Source organism: Hyaena hyaena, unplaced genomic scaffold, assembly GCF_003009895.1.
Source record: "Hyaena hyaena isolate Hyena2069 unplaced genomic scaffold, ASM300989v1 scaffold_347, whole genome shotgun sequence".
Taxonomy (NCBI): Eukaryota; Metazoa; Chordata; class Mammalia; order Carnivora; family Hyaenidae; genus Hyaena; species Hyaena hyaena.
In genome coordinates this window covers 476,593-495,929 of record NW_024080979.1, presented here as the reverse complement: position 1 = coordinate 495,929, position 19,337 = coordinate 476,593, and the positions used below count along the sequence as shown (strand labels likewise).

The 19,337-nt window shown below is 43.9% G+C and overlaps 1 protein-coding gene across 2 annotated transcripts in view; it reads right to left on the bottom strand.

Moving 5' to 3' along the window:
• The window catches only part of SYPL1 (synaptophysin like 1), a 28,489-nt gene extending 24,122 nt beyond the window's left edge, over window positions 1-4,367 (bottom strand). For both annotated transcript variants that reach the window (XM_039249810.1, XM_039249811.1), the window contains exons 1-2: window positions 4,267-4,367; window positions 3,945-4,016 (exon numbers count right to left, since the gene is read on the bottom strand). In XM_039249810.1, the coding sequence (XP_039105741.1) occupies window positions 3,945-4,016; window positions 4,267-4,317 (123 nt within the window). In that variant the 5' untranslated portion in view covers window positions 4,318-4,367. The remainder of the gene's footprint in view (window positions 1-3,944; window positions 4,017-4,266) is intronic.
• Between the last annotated feature and the right edge of the window lie 14,970 nt (window positions 4,368-19,337).

Sequence of the window (19,337 nt, the reverse complement as noted above, 5' to 3'; positions counted from 1 at the left end):
CTCTCTGCTGAGTTTGGAGCCTGGAGTTTGCTTTGGATTCTGTGTCTCCCTCTCTCTGTCCCTCCTGCACTTATGTTCTCTTTCTCTCTCTCAAAAAGACATAAACATTAAAAAGTTAAAATATGTAATAGAGAATTTAGTGATCTTGAAGGACCAAGAAATACGTATGTCTGACATATGGGCCTCAATTCTACCCACTGTCGCGGTCTAGTCTTCTTAGAAACACAGCATCTCAGTCCTGAGAAACCCACTAAGAACTGTTCAAATACATTATAATCATTCACATATTTATTAATTCAATCGTTCCAATAGCCCTATGAAGTATTGCTCTTTCCAGATAAGCACAACAAAAATACAACTTTTGGTGAGTACTTACTACACGAAGGGAACTACAATGACATTGCTGGTCACTGTTACTAGATGCCAGGGGTAGATTTTAAAAGAGGGAACAGAAGGAATATAACATGGTGGCTGCAGTTTAGAAACAAAGTGCAAATGCTTCTGCTCTGGTAATTTTATTTTTATTCTGTCAGTAAATATTTACTGAGCATCTAACCCCTTGAAAGTTACGTATCATCAGGTTATTCCTTAGTTTAACATCTTCTAGAACCTTGCTAGAGATAAGCTAATTTAGGGAATTATTCTTTTAGTCATATGGATGGAAAGCAACCATTCTCTAAACTTTAGATTTGTTTATAATTGTTATTTATTGACTGCTTTTAGAGGTAACCAGCCACACTTCAATCAATGCTTTATGAAACTGAACAATTAATTCAAAACAGATTTAAAAATTCCTACTATGGGCCCTTCTTTAGAACCTTCCTTTATCATTCATTCCCCCTCTGCCTCTGTTTTTAAGCGCCAACAATTCTATTCACAAGCGTCTTCTCTCAAACCCACAAACACATTCATTCTTTCCCATCTTTAGAATGGGTTACCACCACATCTCTTCACCTTCAAGGTCGAATAGTGGTTTACTTTCGCTGTCTTCACTTTCTTACTATATACCCATATGGCCTAGTACCATCTGGTTTCTGAATTTACTGGCACTGCTCTTATAAAGCCACCAACAGCCTCCTGCTTACCAAAACCAAAGTATGCATTTTAGTCCATATTTTACTTAACCTCTTTCTTGTACCTCTTGATATGGTTAGAATAGTACTCTTTTCTTCTAACATTGATGCCAAGATGTTATTTTTCTCCATCTTCTTAACCATTTCTTCTCTTCCTTGCTGGCAGATACCTGTTGAATCTCCAGCCCATTCTTATCTTTCAAACTGTATATCCATATAGCCAACGGCCTGAAGGATACCTCCTCTGTATAATTTAGAAACCACAAACTCAATACATCCTAAACTGTACTGAGCTCAACCAAAAATTTGCTCCTTTTCCTTAGTGATCTATCTTAGACAGAGGTACCGCTACCAACTGTGTCAGAAATGTGGCTGTTATCTTAGAGTTCTCCCTCTTCTTCACCCTCCCTCCAAATACATTTTAGGGACGCTTGGGTAGCTCAGTCGGTTAAGCGTCTGACTTCAGCTCAGGTCATGATCTCATAGTTTTGAGTTCGAGCCCCACATCGGGCTCTGTGCTGACAGCTCAGAGCCTGGAGCCTGCTTCAGATTCAGCATGTGTCTCTCTCTGCCCCTCCCCTGCTCATGCTCTGTCTCTCTCTATATATATCAAAATAAAAAACAAATAACATTTTAATGTCTCCCTTCAATTATTACCTTTCTAATCCATCTTCTATATTACTGACAAGTGAGAATTTCTAAAAAGCAAATCTAATTATATTATTCACTTGTTTACAACCCTTCAATGAGACCCCCTCCAAATGGTAGGAATTCTGGGCTTAAATGGAAGCTATCCAATAAATATCTCCAAATTCTGTACCCTGCAAATATTCATTTTCCTAAATAAAGGACCCAGATCATCAAAGGTTAACCTTTCTAAGATTAGCCTATAGGATTGGCCCATAGGATAAACTCCTAACTCTGCAAACCCTATAAACCTTTCAGAATCATCTAAAACCACACCCTCCGGAGTACCATTTCAGCCAACTCCAGCTACTTAAAGTTCTCAAACAGGGGTATGCTGCTTCAACTTTTCATACCACTGAACATGTTTCCCCTTGCTTGGAAAGCCACTTCCCACATCCCCCCCCCCCCCCCCGCAAGTGAACAAGTACCCATCCTTCAAGTGTTCTTTCATCTGTGACATCCCCCCCAGCCCCACGCCCCACCAGTTCCTCCAAGCAACTGATTTCTCCTTTCTTTCACCTACTACACTTTGCCTATACTTTTATTAAAGTATTTATCAAGTTCTCTTGTGTAATATGTTGTTTAAACTAAAAGTAGCTATTTCTTTAAAAAGCATAAACAGGATATTTTTCAAAACGTTATCAGACCTATAAGCACTAACAAACTTATCACTAATGTTTTAAAATATTAAGGAAAAAAGTTATGACTGGTTTTTAAAAAGACTGACACAAATATGAACAAGTGCCTCATTTATCGAGTGATAACTTTAATTATAAATTTATAACCCTCAATGAGATAAGACTTCTTCTTAACATTTATATTTGATTAGCCCAATTAAACACGATTTTCCTCCTGCAATTTCAAATTTTTATATACTCAAACATTTTTCTTTCTTTTTTAATCTAGACCTAGGTTTACAGAACCCTGAGACAGAGAGAGAGAGAGAGAGTATTTGTCTTCAAGTAAACATTTGTGTGAAATCAGCACCATTTTAGTTTTCAGAAGACAAGTAAAACTCTGGCATAAAAGTAGGAAACTTTTTGAAAATCAGCTTGAGTACTCATGACAGATTTTGAGTTTCTGTGTTACTTTAAAAAACATCCTCAGTAAGTTACTCAACCCAGGAATTTGGAAGTTCTCACTCTTCACCAGGGTATCGCTAAAATACAGGGTTAAAGAATTACGGACGTAAAATGTTGCTGGCTACAAAAACAACTTGCCTGCACAGTGGATAGATGCCAGCTGCCTATTAATCCGGGCCTGAAAATCAGCACTGAAACATGTACTGCGCCACGAAATCTGAAGCAAATGTGCAGTGCCTAATGTATTCGCTAACTCCTCCATGTGACTGATCATTGCCAAGGTCAAATTAATAAATCGCCTTTGATGTTAATGACCGAGAATGTTCCCAGGAAAGAACTAAGAGGTGACCGCCGGATGTTGCTTGGAAGTACCTAAAACAAACTTGATGGCGATTCCTAGCCTGTGTTTGATTGGTACGGCCTGGTTGGACGCGTTTTGCAGAAGACCTTCTCCCCTACCTCAGTCCGCTGTCCTGACCCACAGTTTATTTTTATCCATTTTTAACTTGGAGCCATCTCAAAAGCAAACTAAAAACCGATTGCTCGTCCAATCACTTCGAGAGGGCACAACCAGCTTTCGACGGAGCGCGGCCTGCAGTCAGCACCGGGCAGAAATGCACGGGCTGGCCCTTTCCACCAGACACGCAGAGAGAGCGCCGACCAGGGCGCGACTCCGACCCATCAGGTTTCGGTTAGACCGCAACAGGAAGTTTTCTCTTCCCTTGCGGGAAGCAGCGCAACCAGAGACTTCTGAACTCCGACTCCCTCGGGAGCACCCAGGGGTGAGCTTTGGTGTGGGAGAGCGACTTCCCCCAGGACCCAGGCGGCCGAGGGACTAGTGATTCGACGCGGACCGCGGCGTCCCCGCCCCGCGCAGGCCCAGCCTGCGGTCCCCCGTCCCCTCCCAGCTATCTCGTCCCGTCCCTCCCAGGGGCGGCGGGAGCCTCGGAGCCCGCGCGGACCCGGCCGCCCCAGCTCTCGCTCCTGCTCCCGGGACCCCTCGCCTCCCAGCCGAGGGCGCTGGCCTGGCCGGAGCCGGCGCGGGCGCGGTCACGGTCACAGCGGCACGGTCCCAGGCCTCGCCGGCGCTGGCTACACTCACCCACTCGAGGACCTTGATGAAGCCGAGCGGCTCCTTGAGCGGGTTGAGGTTGAGCTGGAAGGAGGACATCCTCTGAAGGAAGGAGGGAGAGAGAGTCAGGACAGCAGGGCGGAGGAGGAGGGGGACCGACAAGACCCAGCGGCCTGGCGGCGAGAAAGGGCAGGCGGGGCGGGCTCTGGGAGGCGGGCCCGGGAGGCCGCGGGGCGGGGCGGCGGCGGTTGAGCCGCTGGCCTAGGCGCTGAGGCGGAGACGGAAGAGGGGTGGCCGCGGGAGGCGGGGGGGGGCAGGGGCTGGGTAGAGGAGACGCCTCCTTGGGCCGCACCTGGCCGAGCCGGCTGATCCGCTGGCGAACCAAGTAAATGTTGGACGCCATGCTGCCTGCGCCGCGCCCCCTTCCCTGAAGGCCAGCCTCCGGCCCTCCGTCTCCTCCCGCGCATGTGCGCGCCACCGCACTGCCAACACCACCCCCCCCTCCCGCACCTGCGCAGCACGGTCCGCCGCCGCGCGCAAAGCCTCACTGCTGCGGCCAGTCCCTATCCCACCCTCCTGGCCGCGGTTTTCTTCCTGCGGTTTCTCCTCACAGTTCCCAGTTTATAGATGGATTTATAATATTTTGACACAGACCAAGCCACGCTTCAAGGCTGCTGTTAGGGACCTTCTGTTAAAATGCTGGAAAGTTGTTGCGGAACAACTCAGAAGCGTGTTTTATGAAACATTCTTACAGAAATGTAGTTTATTGGGGAAATGATCATTGGAGTCAGGTTTGAAGGATGTAGGAGAAAAGTTCTACCGACCGCAAAAACGTGTGGCGAAACAGGCTCCTCCTGGCCCACCTGCCCACCCCCTACCCCGTCGGACAAGTCCGCCACTTGGGGTGCTCTATGTGTCTTTCTACAGACGGCTAATTTCTGCTCCCGCTTCAAGATCCTGCTTTGGTGACACTCAGCCCACAGCACCGTTTCTGGAGCCCTAAGAAGTGATCGCCTTAGCGTTTTCCCCAATATCTTGCTGTTCTTGGAGAGCTGGAATGGTGGCCTGTGCTATGTGTGGTAAGATGGTTAACACCGTGTAACACAGTAAATGAGGAAGAAAGCGATTTAGCACAATAGGATCCCAGTACCAGCTTCCAAGCACTCACCTATGAATTAAGTTCCTTGCCACTGAAGTTATTCTAGGAAGGTTTGACAATGGTTATTGAACATCTTTCTAAGTGCACCGGAGACCACGCACTATATGTGGTACTCCAGGTCTTCCTGCTGTTTCTTTTTTGTTATTTTTCTTCTCTTTTCTTTTTTACATTTTTAAATGTTTATTTTTGAGAGAGACGAAGCGTGAGGGTGTGTTGGGGGTGGAGAAGCAGAGAACGAGGGAGACACAATCCAAAGCAGGCTCCAGGCTCTGAGCTGTCAGACAGAGCTGGTGGCGCTGCTGGGCCTCGAACCCTCAAAGCTTGAGATCATGACCTGAGAAAAGTCCCCGCTTAACCGGCTGAGCCACCCAGGTGCCTTTCTTTCAACACCCAGGTGTTGTCTTTCTTTCCTACTCTGTTTCTGCGCTTTTTCCCCTGGCACTGTTATAGGCGCTCGAAGGTAGCCATCTCCTTACTGGTTTTCTTGATGCTCTACTCTATATTCTCTTTAGTCCGTATTTCTAAATTTTTATTCCTCTTTTGTTGAGGCATTTAAGAGTGGGTTGTGGATAGTAGTGGGTGGGCACCCTGGGGGTGGTTTGTGGATAGTAGTGCTGTGTGGGCTTCGACTTCATATTCACAAAGATTCGATGTTAGATTAGACTCTGGCATTTCCGAATGAGCTGTACACCGGTGGATCAGAATGATGTTCACTTTGCAACAGTCTTTATTAACTTTAAAACTTTTCAATATACTGTAATTTAGGATCCGAGTTTTGGCTTTTTTTTTCTTTCTTTTTTTTTTTTTTGGAAGGTCTAAGGAATTAGAATTGGCTCAGCTTCTGAGAAGCTTGATTTTGTGTTTCCTCTTTTCTACCCCTTATTGTTTCCTGTCCTGCTTCTTGTTCACCCCTATGGAAGGCACAGTTGTTTCTCCCTAGCAAACCTTTATTGCTAGAGTCCGTACCTTGAACTTTGAGAAATTCTCTTCCTTGTTTCTGTGCCATTAGGGGCACCTGGGTGGCTCAGTCAGTTAAGTGTCCGACTTCAGCTCAGGTCATGATCTCATGGTCTGTGCGTTCGAGTCCCGTGTTGGCCTCTGTGCTGACAGCTCAGAGCCTGGCCCTGCTTTGGATTCTGTGTCGCCCTCTCTCTCTCTGCCCATGCCCTGCTCATTCTCTCTCTCTCTCTCAAAAAAAAAAAAGAAAGAAAAGATAGAGACTATGTAAGGTGACCAAAAGAACACTTCCTGAACACAAGTTCTGGTCACTTGTCTGAACTGATTCTCAGGATCTGACCAGGCAAAACAAAGCAGGAGTGAACCACTGCAGTTACTTTGAGTTACAAATAGCTTAGCACTGCAACTGCCAGTCCTCTCAGTTCAGAGAAGCTCCCACTTGCCTGAGAAGGAGCTGGTAGTGGCCGGCAGAGCAAGTGAGATCTGATTAGGCAACCAGATAGCTGTAAAGTTTTTTTGATCCTAGAAAAACAAGTGTTTAAACAATAGCATCTCATTGAAGGCATAACTGTCTAAAATCTGGGAAGAATGTTCAGATGATTATCACATTAACTGGCAACATTGGTCATTTTCTGATTTGTTCTTCAAATCTGAGCTAAGAGCGAGAAGCTCTGGGCAAAACATGTTCCCCTCTCTACCAGGGCTGTTATGGAAAATAATCCTTATAATGCAAAACTGTCCTATTTGAGGTAGTTTTGTTGAGTCCTCCCCATGGTACTATAATTATGGCTGAGTTATCGACATAATTTGTCATTATTTTGCTTTCTATTTGCTGTTTATAAAATGGGTGCCAGGTTATGGTACTCGGAATTTAAGGATGTCAAGAGGAGAGACAGAATCTGTGTTAGGGAAATCATATTGTTGGCTAACCATAACATTCCTTTGTATTTGTCAATGGTAATACAAAGTTCTGGTCATTTTATTGGGAAGATCAGACTTTGTACCTCATTCTCAACCAATATTTGTCTTTATCCTGAAAAGATAGTATTTATGACCGATAATTCAAAACCTGAGTTTTGTCAACACACAGTTCTTTTCTATTCACTGATGTATTTAACAATCAGTTCAGAAACTGTAAAAACCACTCTAAGTTTATTTAAATTGTGCAATAGATTGACTCAGTGGGCCTAGTAAATTCACCTCAAAAAGAGAATCCCAAGTAGGCTCCATGATGTCGGCACAGAGCCAGATATGGAGCTCGATCCACAAACCGTGAGATCATGACCTGAGCCGAAACCAAGAGTCAAATGCTTAACTGACTAAGCCACCCAGGCATCCCTTAAATTTTAATATTTTTTTCATGTCTTATTTATTTTTGAGAGAGAGAGGGGGAGACAGAACACGAGTGGAGGATGGACAGAAAGAGAGGGAGACAGAATCCTAAGCAACCTCCAGGTTCCAAGCTGTCAGCACAGAGCCTGACGTAGGGCTCAAACCCATGAGCTGTGGGATCATGACCTGAGCCAAAGTCAGACACTTAACCGACTGAGCTATCTAGTCACTCCTAATATTTAAAATAATTTTAGGGGCGCCTGGTGGCTCAGTTAGGTGAATGTCTGACTTCGGCTCAGTTATGATCTCATGGTTTGTGAGTCCAAGCCCCACATCAGGCTCACTGCTGTCAGTGCAGAGCTTGCTTCCTTCAGATCTTCTGTCTCTTTCTCCCTCTGCCCCTCCCCCACTTGCACACACATTCTTTCCCAAAAATAAATGAAACATTTAAAAATGAATAATTTTAGGGGCGCCTGGATGGCTTAGTCGGCTAAGCGTCCGACTTTCATTTAGGTCATGATCTCGCAGTTCGTGGGTTCGAGCCCCGCATCAGGCTCTGTGCTGACTGCCAGCTCAGGGCCTGGAGCCTGTTTCAGTCTGTGACTTCCTCTCTCTCTGACCCTCCCCTGCTCACGCTGTCTCTCTCTCTCCTAGAAATAAATAAAAATATTTAAAAAAATAATAAAAATAAAAATGAATAATTTTAGATTTACAGAAAAGTTGCAAAGTACAGTGTTCCTATATACACTTTGCCCAGTTTCCCAGGTGTTAACAATTCTATAACCAAAAGACATGTGTCAAAACAACAAGGAAATTAACATTGGTATATTTCTGTTAACTGCAGAATTTTTCAAATCTCACAAGTTGTCCACTAATGTCTTTTTACTGCTTCAGAATCCAATCTAGGACACGACATTTAATCTAATGAGGTCTTTTTGGATGAGGTGTTCAGGAGTAGAGGGAATTGAATAAGACATTCTGTTGAAAACTGAACAAAATGCATGAGGCTTCGGTATATGCAAATTGCTTTGACCTTAGTATTCTGCTGGTCAATGGCTACCTGAGTGTCAGCACCTGCTTCCCCTTGGTTGGCCCCCTTAGGTCTTAGCGTCCCAACTGGTGGCAGTGAACCACAGCAGCATATGGTCGATCCAGGTGCATATGGCGTCTGCTCTCATGACCCTGGGCCCCACCACCCACTGCACTAAATGCAAGTTTCTGGAGAGCAAGGGAGACCTCTTGCTGTTCTGCAGTCCGTTAGAGCTGCAATTACAATTCAGTGGTTAACAGCAGGGCTGTGTTGTCAGACTCCTAGGCTTAAACCCTACCTCTACTTTGTGACTTTCAGCAAGGGGTCGAACCTTCCTAAGTTTCCACGTCCTCATTTCCATTTTGCAGAGAGGAAATGAGAGTTGTAGTGAGGTTTAAATTTTCTAATTTGCAGAGATCATGTGGAAGAGTGCCTGGTACAGAGTCATCACTTAGTAACTGTTACCTGCTTTGATCACAGTGTTCTAAAAACCACAGGTGGCTCAGTATCCCTGTCGGGGGGGCTGAGAAATAACCAAGACTCAACGCTAGAGCCAAAGTCATTTAAGGAGATCAAACTTCTATTTATTGGCTAGAAGAAGACAAGGATTGTATGGAAGATTATTCCATGGATAAAAGGCAAGAGATATGAAACTTGTGACTCGAATTGTCACTCTTGTGACTCTAGAAAGCAAAGAAAATGGAATTTTTCACCACTGTGGATCCCGTGGGGCAGAGATCACGCTGATCCTCTTTGTGGGGGCCTGACTTTGATCTCTTGTGGCTGGAGTGGGAACAGTCCTTTTCACCATTTTAAGCCTAGCTCACATTTAAGCAATGAATAAGCAGGAGAAATGTTCTCATTTGTAGGGGTGAATTTTACAATAATCATCACAAGGACTTCCATTAGGTCTCTAAAGAGAAAAGGCTTATTGCATAATAGCTTTTATAACATAACTTGGAACTTGCATAGCGTTTGGCCTTTTCCAAAGGCCTTTCATACTCCCTTTCTTCATGTGACTCTTGAACCAAAAGAGGGTGTAGGAATTATGATCCACATTTTGTTGAGGCAGAAGCTCAGAGTGATGAGAGCACATTAGAAAAGGCTTCCTTGTGCAAATGACGCAGCAGTGAAGCTTGAGAGCTGTGGAGGGGGCTCTCCAGGTAGATGGGAGGGGTTCCAGGTAGAAGTGCGGCAAAAGGTAGGGAATAGTGTTAGAGGAGAGGGGGCTTCCTCTGTGGGACCATATACCATCAGAGATCTGATGGTCTGACTGAGGAGAGCAATGTAGAGGCAGGACATTTGGACTTTATTCTCTGGCAGTGAGTAGCTTTGAGGCAAAGAAGAATAACATGATCTGGTTTCAGTTTAGGAATATCACTATGGCAATATTATAAAAGTAAACTCAAAAGATATTTAGTGGATAGGTTCAAGATAGCGGATATTTTCTTTCTTTTTCTTTTCTTTTTTTTTTTTTTTATTCTTACATTTATTTCTTATTGAGAGACAGAGCGTGAGCAGGGGAGGGTCATAGAGATAGGGAGACACATTATCTGAAGCAGGCTCCAGCTCCAAGCTGTCAGCAGAGCCTGACATGGGGCTGGAATTCATGAGCCGTGACACCATGACCTGAGCCAAAGTTGGATGCCTTTTTTTTTTTAAAGTTTATTTATTTTGATAGAGACCGAGACAGCATGAGTGGGAGAGGGGCAGAGAAAGAGAGAGAGAGAGAATCCCAAGCAGGCTCCTCAATGCCAGCAAAAAGCCCCATGTAGGGCTCGAATTCATGAAACTCTGAGATCGTGACCTGAGCCGAAACCCAGAGTCAGACACTTAACCGACTGAGCCACCCATGCACCCCTCAGGAAAGCTGATGTTTTCTAAACCTGTTGGGCATGAGATCCCAGGTCCCAGATGGGTGCCAGTGAAAAGGAGACAGCCAGCTTAGCACCAGCAGCACAATACTGCCTGCAACAAAAGCACAAGATTTAGGTGCAGAAACCTCTTGTTTCTTCTCTGGCTTTATCATATCCAGAAGTTTTCCTGAAGCATTACCATTTAATTTCCTTTTGCTTACCTCTGTGCAATGGGAGTACAGTATTTGTGTAGCATCAACTGAAATACGTTAATTAACATCGATGGAGTACTTGCAACAACAAATTAGGACTTGGGAATGAAGACAAATGTGAAGGTCTCATAGGCTGGTCCCAGAATCCTGTCCAGGATAGAAGAGTTCAGCAGGCTGCCTAAGATAGGCAGCAGGGTGGATATAGGGGCTTTAGAATCCAATTTTGAGCGCTTCTATCATAAGTAGTTATTCAAACGTAGTTATTCCCACGTTTTATTGTCTCCCTGGGAAGTAGAGTGCCCCCAAAGATTTGTACAGGGATTTCAAGTTTTCAATATTGTACTTACCCAGGGATCGCTCGTGAAATCTGGTAAGAAACAAAACAGAATGTCCACTAGTTCTGTATGGATGGTTTATTTATTCTTTTTGCAAGTGCAGAGAACTGACTTCCTGCCAGAGAGAGAACTGGGTGTGATAGATCTGGGACAGTAAACTGGGTGGGTGAAGTTCTTTGTTCTTAGCATGCCGGTCGGGATCGCTCTGGGACCTGAATTTTCTATATCTAACATAGGAAACCCAGAGAAATGTTCTTCCCTCCTGATGCTGGCCCTTGGGATTTTGTGTCAGGGCCTCCATGCTCTTTGGAGTGACATCGTAGCATTTATTAAGAGAGAAGAGGTTACCCCAGATGACCACTTTCAAAGCTGAGCGGTCAGATGTCCAGGAAGCCTGTAATCTTATCAATAACAAAAATCAATTTTCTAACATCATGTGAAGACAGTAAATAAAGAAATGCCTGAGTGGGAACTGGCCAGGGATATTCTGATGCTAACGACATTTTGGCAACGGAAGTTTGTTTACAGTTCTCTTGGAGGCAGAAGAAAGTAGTTTATAAAGTAACTTGGTTTCTAGAAAGTTAACTGTAAATGGAATTTTTGCAAATGGAATTTTATTTTAAATACACTTCAGAAGTTAGCCTTAAATGGATCTTAAATCTCCAAAAGGATTCTTTTGGAGAACCTCCTTGTGATCATTCTTTATACTTCATAGCATACTCTTTGCCCATCCCATTTTTTTAAAGGCAACAATTATTTGTAATTTTCTTTTCTTTCTCTCTTTTTTTTTTTTAAAGAGAGGCCAGGTTCCAGTGAGGAGGGACCATTTAAAAAATTATTTTAAGTTTATTCATTTCTTTTGGGAGAGAGCGAACAAGCAGGGGAGGGGTAGAGAGAGAGAGGAAGAAAGAATCCCAAGCAGGCTCCACACTGCCAGTGCAGAGCCTGATGTGGGGCTGGAACTCCCAAACTGCCAGATCATGACCTGAGTGGAAACCAAGAATCAGATGCTTACCCACTGAGCCACCCAGGTGCCCCTGTAATTTCCTTACAAGCTAAATAAATTGGTTTTTGCTTTCTGAAACAATTTCTTTGGTTATTGTTTTTGTTTGTTTTGTTTTGTTTTTTACATAAAGGCAAGGGGGTTTTTTTTGTTTGTGTTTAGACTCCTCTGCTTTCTTATTTCTCTTAATTTTTTTTCATTTCCTAGAATGACCTTATGATAAGAAGTCTAAGAATTTATTGATTTTGATTTTTTAAAATATTTTCATTTAAAAAATTTTTTAACGTTGATTTACTTTTGAGAGGGAGAGAAAGACAGTGTGAGGAGAAGAGGAGTGGAGAGTGGGAGACACAGAATCCCAAGCAGGCTCCAGAATCTGAGCTGTCAGCACAGAGCCTGATGCAGTGCTCAAACTCACAAACCATGAGATCATGACCTGAGCCAAAGTCAGACGCTTAATCAACTGAGCCACCCAGCTGCCCCAATTCTGATTTCTTTTTTATCAAGACAGAACCCTGAAAAAAGGAGGAAAGCCCCAACCATCCTACCACCTGCCTATGGAAAGATATATTCATCCTTCTGCACTGTCACAGGGATCCTGAAATGCCATTCATAATACTTTACTTATGTTAACAGCTTCACATTTTATTTTTTAAAGACTTTACTTATTTATTTATTTTTAAGTTTACTTATTTATATTATTTTATTTTATTTTGAGAGAGAGTATGTGAGCAGGGAAGGGGCACAGAGAGGGAGAGACAGAATCCCAATTTGGCTCTCCTCTGTCAGCACAGAGCCCCATGCAGGGCTTGAACTCAGGAACCATGAGATCAGGACCTGACCTGAGCCAAAAACCAAGAGTCAGACACTTAACTGACTGAGCCACCCAGGCGCCCCTAAAGATTTTATTTTTAAGTAATCTCTATACCCAGTGTGGGGCTCGAACCCACAGTCCCGAGATCAAGGTTCACATTCTTCACTGACTGAGCCAGCCAGATGCCCCTACAGCTTCACATTTTAAAATACAAACACCCTGGAGAATTATTGCATTAAATGGTCTATTACCGCATAACATTTTAATGGAAAATTATCTGATTATTTTTCTCCTGGCAGTGAGAAAAATGGGAATTTTAATGAGAGTGTAGGAAAAAAAGGGTAATCTTAGAATCTGGAGCACCATCCTAGAAGGACAGGCTTAAACTAAAGGAAAAGTTCTAGGCTGCCAAGAAGTTGCAGAAGGGATACTGGGTGCCTGAAAGTGTGCCGGAGAAGCTGTTCCGGGCTGAAGAAAAGGCAAATAGAAGGCAGAATTAAAGTAAACTTGGATTCCTGCACAATTTAATTTAAGGAAGACTGGGATTTTCTTAGCACATTTAATTTCAGTACTTGCCAACCATTTGAGAAGAAAGAGAGTCCTGAAAAGAGACCTGTTCCTTCCAATATTTATTGATCACCCATATGAACCAGGCATTTTGCTAAGTGCTAATCATACAAAGTGGAACTAGATATTTTTGTCCTCTGATAATGTAAATTCTAAAAGGAAAGATAGACCCAAAGCAAAACATCAAGGAAAACAACAAAAACCCAAACAACAACAATAACAAACCAAAGGAAAATATATTTTCAAAGTGTGATATATGCAATGAAGCACACAAAACACTTTTTAGATTTGTTGTCTTCCACTCTACATTTGACTATCTTGCAAAATCTGTGGTAAAATGGAGATAAATTGGCAATGACTACAATCTTCATAATTTATGTAATCAACTACCATTGACTTAGGTCCTATGTAAAAAACCCTGCATAGGATTTCTAGGGTAAATTGTACGGCACTCTCAGAACCCTTTAAAATTCTGTAGACTCAACATTCTAAGCACCAAGGGGTTCCTCAAAGCCAATTCTAATAAGCAGGTGAGGTGGACTGCTGTCTGTGAGGTTTGATTTTAAGATTTATCGTTTGTTTGCTATCCCCGCCTGGACACAATGCCCATCCTTCAGGTGCATTTCCAAAAACTCCAGGGTTGAGAATTCTAATAGACTGGCTTAGTGAGAAAAAAGGGAGAGATGATTAGTTTTGGAGCTTCTGGGTTTTTTTTTTTTTAATGTTTTACTTCTGAGAGAGAGAGACACACACAGCATGAACAGGGGAGGGTCAGAGAGAGAGAGATACAGAATCTGAAGCAGGCTCCAGGCTCTGAGGTATCTGTCAGCACAGAGCCCGATGCGAGGCTTGAACACATGAACTGTGAGATCATGACCTGAGCCAAAGTCAGATACCTAATCGACTGAGCCACCCAGGCACCCCTTGGAGCTACTGGTTTTAAAGAGAGGAATAAGGAATATACTCAGAGCCCCAGAAAAAAGCAATCGAGAAAACTGACTGAAAATGCTCCGTGTAGGAGAGTGAACTCACAACACTTACAGATCAGTAATCCAGGTAAAGAGAAAAGTGGACAATGGGGCAGAGTGGGGGAGCCACTTAAGGTTCTTGCTTGCTCAGCTGTGAGAGAGGACTATAAAACTATACTATGCTAGGCTACATGCTCCATCCTAAACATTCTTTTATGCATGTGATCACTAAAGCCACTACAATAGAAATCTGGTAGATGACTTGTTATTTCTATATTACAAGGATCATTGTGCTAGTTGATTGAATACCGAGGGACAATGTAAAATATATTTTTGCCTTGTCCCTCACTAGGAAAGAGGTAATAAGAGGAATATGAACTAGAATAATCAAGTAAAGTGCTATCTTTGTGAGCCTTTTCATGGGCACACATTTTATTCCATCTGCCCAGCATCCTTTTAGGGAAACACATCCCCCACCCTCTGGTCAGATGGTTTGGCCCAAGGATGGGTATGTGATCCAGGCTCAGTCAATCAGTATTTTATCTTTCTAGTCAAAGTGATTGGTTCCCAGAAGAGTATATTATATGAGTTGGACCAGCCAGAAGTCTCTCTGATTATTTGCCAGCTATCCAGAAAAATATCCTTTTTCCAGAATCATAGGAAACTCTAGGAACTCTGGAGGTCTGAGGCAGCCAGAGTCCATCTGGCTGCCACATGGAGTCAACCTGAACATGAACAGTGGATAGAGAGTGAGGGCAGAGAGGTCCTCACGTACACTATATTTATTCTAAGAGATCCTTATGTGGGTGGAGTAGAAGAACAGGTTTCCATCAGTCTCCAAGAATGGGGTAGTCAGGTCTCTGACTCATCATGGAACCGGGTGTCCTTGTTAGGAGGGGACAGTTTCTCCCAAGAAATTTATAGTGGAAGGGGATTGATGATAGCACATAACCAGGTGGGACTATTTGAAGTTATTTGTCTTTGAGTAACTTGAAGTTTAGTGTATACTTGCCCACTCTCTCTGAAGACTTCCTGTGTTCCTCACCCCCATTGCCTTCTTTCAATCTGAGTTACCATTTGCCTAGGGGGAAAGGGGCGAGGAAGAAATAGGAAGACGGAGAAAGCATCCCAGCATTACTAGTCTTCTTGACTTCCTCCCACATCAGACTTTAGAATGTTTGTCTATCTTATTAATTTTTGAGAGAGAGGGAGGGAGGGGCAGAGAGCAAGAAATACAGAGGAGAGGCAGGGCTCAAACTCAGGAACTGTGAGATCAGGACCTGAGCCAAAGTCCGACAGTTAACTGACTGAGCAACCCAGGTGACCAGACTTTAGAATGTTTGAAGGCAGGGCTGTCTCCCAATACTGGATCGTTAAGGTCTTCTGCAGTCCCAGAACTTAGTAAGCATGTTAGCGAAGTATTGACTGAGTGAATCTGGAAGGTCCTATAGAGATAGAGGCCCTGAAATACTCAGCCTGAGAAAGTCATTGCTTTGGATGAAAGGCACTGCCTTTCCAAGCATCCTCTCAAAAATGCAAATACTCAGAGGAGACATAAGGTACTTCCTGCCAACCAACAATTCTCAATTTTGGAGAACTGTCAGAACAAGGGGAGCGACTAGCACTGGATTTTAGAGAACACTCTGAGTATGATAGAAAGGGCACAGATTTGGTTAACTAATTTGGAAAACAACTTGGCATATCTCCTAATGTTGAACATTTGTATACATAGGATCCAATAGTTCATTCTGAGGGATGGGCCCAAGGGAAACTTATACAGATATACAACAGGAGACGTGTGCAAAAATGTTCATAGCTTCACTAATCCCAGTGTAACAACCTGGAGACAGCTCAAATGCCCAGGAGAGTGGATGGATGAATTGTAACATATTCACACAACTTGATATTACATGGCATTAAAAACAACTGAACTATACTAACTCACAACAATGTGGATAAATCCTAGCAATGATACAAGACAACATTAAGCAAAGAAAGCAGATGTCTTAAAAGTATGCAATATCATATAATTCATTAATTGTTGAAAACAATGAATATAAGAATATACTTTATAGAAATACACATAGATGCAATAAAACTACACATTTGAAAAAGCAAAGGAAGTCCGTATTGATGGTTGTATTGTGTGGGGACAGTGGAGAAGGGGAGGGGGGACCACATGGTCAGATGAAGGTTATGTCAAGAGTTTAGCTTTTGTTTTGGATGGTAGGCTTGCAGGCACCTATCACATTAGTAAGAATGGCAAAATAAATAACTAAGTCAAGACAAAACTGAAAAGCCTGGGTTTCAGGCTGTTGCTTTATTTAGAAAGTTCAATCTCTGAGCAGTGATGATGAGGGTAAAGTGAAGGGAGGTAGGGAAGGGTGGGGAGTATTGCAGGGGGATTGCCTTAGCATTGCTCCACCAAGGGCTCTGAAGACACAGGACTGGTAAGTCAGCAGGTGTGTCAGTTCAGCCACATAGAAACATCCTTCAGGGAGGATGTTCAGAGAGACCGTGCCTTGCAGGAGTCCTTGGAAGGGAGGAGGGTGAAGAGAACTGTCCAACTAGGTCTCTCCGATGCGGGAATAACTACTGGGCACCACTTCTGGGTTGCCTCTCTGGCCCCTTTAAGTGTCAGTTAGGGAAACCAGATCTCACAGCCTGTGTTTCGGCGGAGTCCGGAAGTGGTGGGAGAAGCCAAAATGTCAGGCTATGTGGCTTGTTGGCCCAGCTTCCCAACAGCAGTAAGGGGAAGGTCCTCATTCTCCCAGGCAAGTCTCTAGTTGGCCCCAGGCAGAGTAAGTTCCTGGGTTGGAGAGGCCACCAAGCCAGAGCCTGTGGCTGAGGGTCCAGGCCAGAGTGGCACCAAGGGAATCTAAGAGGACCCTCACATTGTCTCCTGTATGAGCAGGGCTTGGGAAGTGAGACCCTCCCAAAGGCTTTGAACCCCTGTGTAAATCTGGATAAATTTCTTTATTTCCCTTGAGCCTTGTATGGAACGTAGGAATGTTGAAAACCACCTCCACACATGTATGGATAATGTATGTAAGGCAATCAGCAGTCTTTGGCAGGTAAGAAGTCCTCAAAAAATGGAATTCCCTCTGGTGCTACTCCATGCCATGAAGCATAAGTGAGACAGTACTGGATGAGGGGGCAGGCCTCACTTCATTGTCCTTCTCTTCTCTTCATCCTACCTCACCTTTTTCCTGACTTTGGGCAGCCCAAGGGCACTAGGCCCCTGTGTTAGAGGAGGAACGAGAGAAGACAATGTTGATAGTCCTGAGCTGTACCTCTCCTCTCTGCTCTTGGCTTGCAAAACTACTGGGTTTAAAGAGGCACCCTGAGGGGCTCCTGGGTGGCTTAGTCGGTTAAGCGTCCGACTTTCGCTTTGGTCATGATCTCGCGGTTCGTGGGTTCGAGCCCCGCGTCGGGCTCTGTGCTAACTGCCAGCTCAGAGCCTGGAGCCTGTTTCAGAGTCTGTGACTCCCTCTCTCTCTGACCCTCCCCTGCTCACGCTGTCTCTCTCTCTCTCCTAGAAATAAATAAAAATTTAAAAAATTTAAAAAAAAAAAGAGGCACCCTGAAAACAGATGACTGCTTCAAGCAGGCAAATAATTTTCCACCCCCTTGAAATGATATTCTTTAAATATTTGTCTAATATTTACTTTGGTTGGGGAGAGAGCTGGCCCTAGCACAACAAGGGCAAATTTTTACCGGTGTGTCAGGAATGGGCATAGGGACCTGAGGTCACAAATTCAGATTTCCATTTGTTTCATGCATGTGTTCACTCCTTTATGACTCACTACCTGTCGACCTGGTCATTCTTTTATAAGTCTAGAGCCCCTCAAAGGGTGACAAGACCTCTTGGTAGCTGATGTCGTCTTAATCGGGATCCCCTTTCTTTTTGGTCATTTAAGAAGACCCATTTCCCGGTTTGCCTGCCTTATACAATTATGTGCCAGTGCCTTTCATAACACCTCCATAGGCTCTTACACTTGAATACTTGCCAAGGACTAAAATAAATGCTCACTGCTATTTTGGCTGGTGAAATGCAGGATTGCGTAAGTAGAGCTTTTGATTTTGTAGTTTTGAATGAGTGACTTAAAGTTTTCCTTTCTTGCTCTTCATTTGTTGTCTAATGTGGGGGTAAAATGAAGTTATAGGCAAATGGGAACAAAGCTCTCAAAAGGGGCACTCCTTATCATTAATGCGTATTGTACACATGCCTCAACTCCAAGACATTCCTCCTCAGAGCCTTTTCGAGGACAGAGAACATTCCTAATCGCTAGATTGCCCTTCTTCCGTTTGAGTTAACCCTGTGGCCTCCGCAAACATGTAAAAAATTCTGGAGGAGTGGCCCTCCTGTGCATTCTTTGCAAATTTTCTTTGGTCCTAGACCTGGCTCACTTCCCATGTCCACAGAGCCAGTCGGCCCTAATTTCTTTCTAGTGCATAGTGGGCAAAGAGGTAGGAAGCCCTCTAATGACTTCATACCACTGACTGCAAGGATTACTGGAGCAATAATGTCCTGCTTGCTCCCATAGTACTACGAAGTACTGCTTGGGCCCCCCAGGAGCGAAGCCTGGAATTCCACTACTGAAATATCTTTCTTTTGGCTAAATTTTGAATGTTCCTAAAGGAACACTGTCCCGGAGGACCAGCATTTTAAGGTGTCCTAAGTCATCTCTTTTTTTTTTTTTTTTATGTTTATTTCTGGGAGAGAGACAGAGCACAAGTAGGAGAGGGGCGGAGAGAGAGGAAGACACAGAATCTGAAGCAGGCTCCAGGCTATGAGCTGTCAGCACAGAGTCCGACACGGGGCTCAAACCCACAAACTGAGATCATGACCTGAGCCAAAGTTGGATGCTTAACCAACTGAGCCCCCCAGGTGCCCCTCTATCTTTATTTTTATTTTAAGAATTATTTATCTTTGAGAGAGAAAGTGCAACTGGGGAAGGGGCAGAGAGAGAGGGGAGTGCGGACAGAAGATCTAAAGGGGGCTCTGCACTGATAGCAGAGAGCCTGATGCGGGGCCTGAACTCATGAATGGCAAGATTATGACCTGAGCTGAAGTCGGATGCTCAACTGACTGAGCCACCCAGGCTCCCCAGTTATCTCTATCTTTAATGTGAATGGAGAGCATCTTGGGTCAATGGAGGCTTTGAGGACAGCTGGCAGATGGAGGAG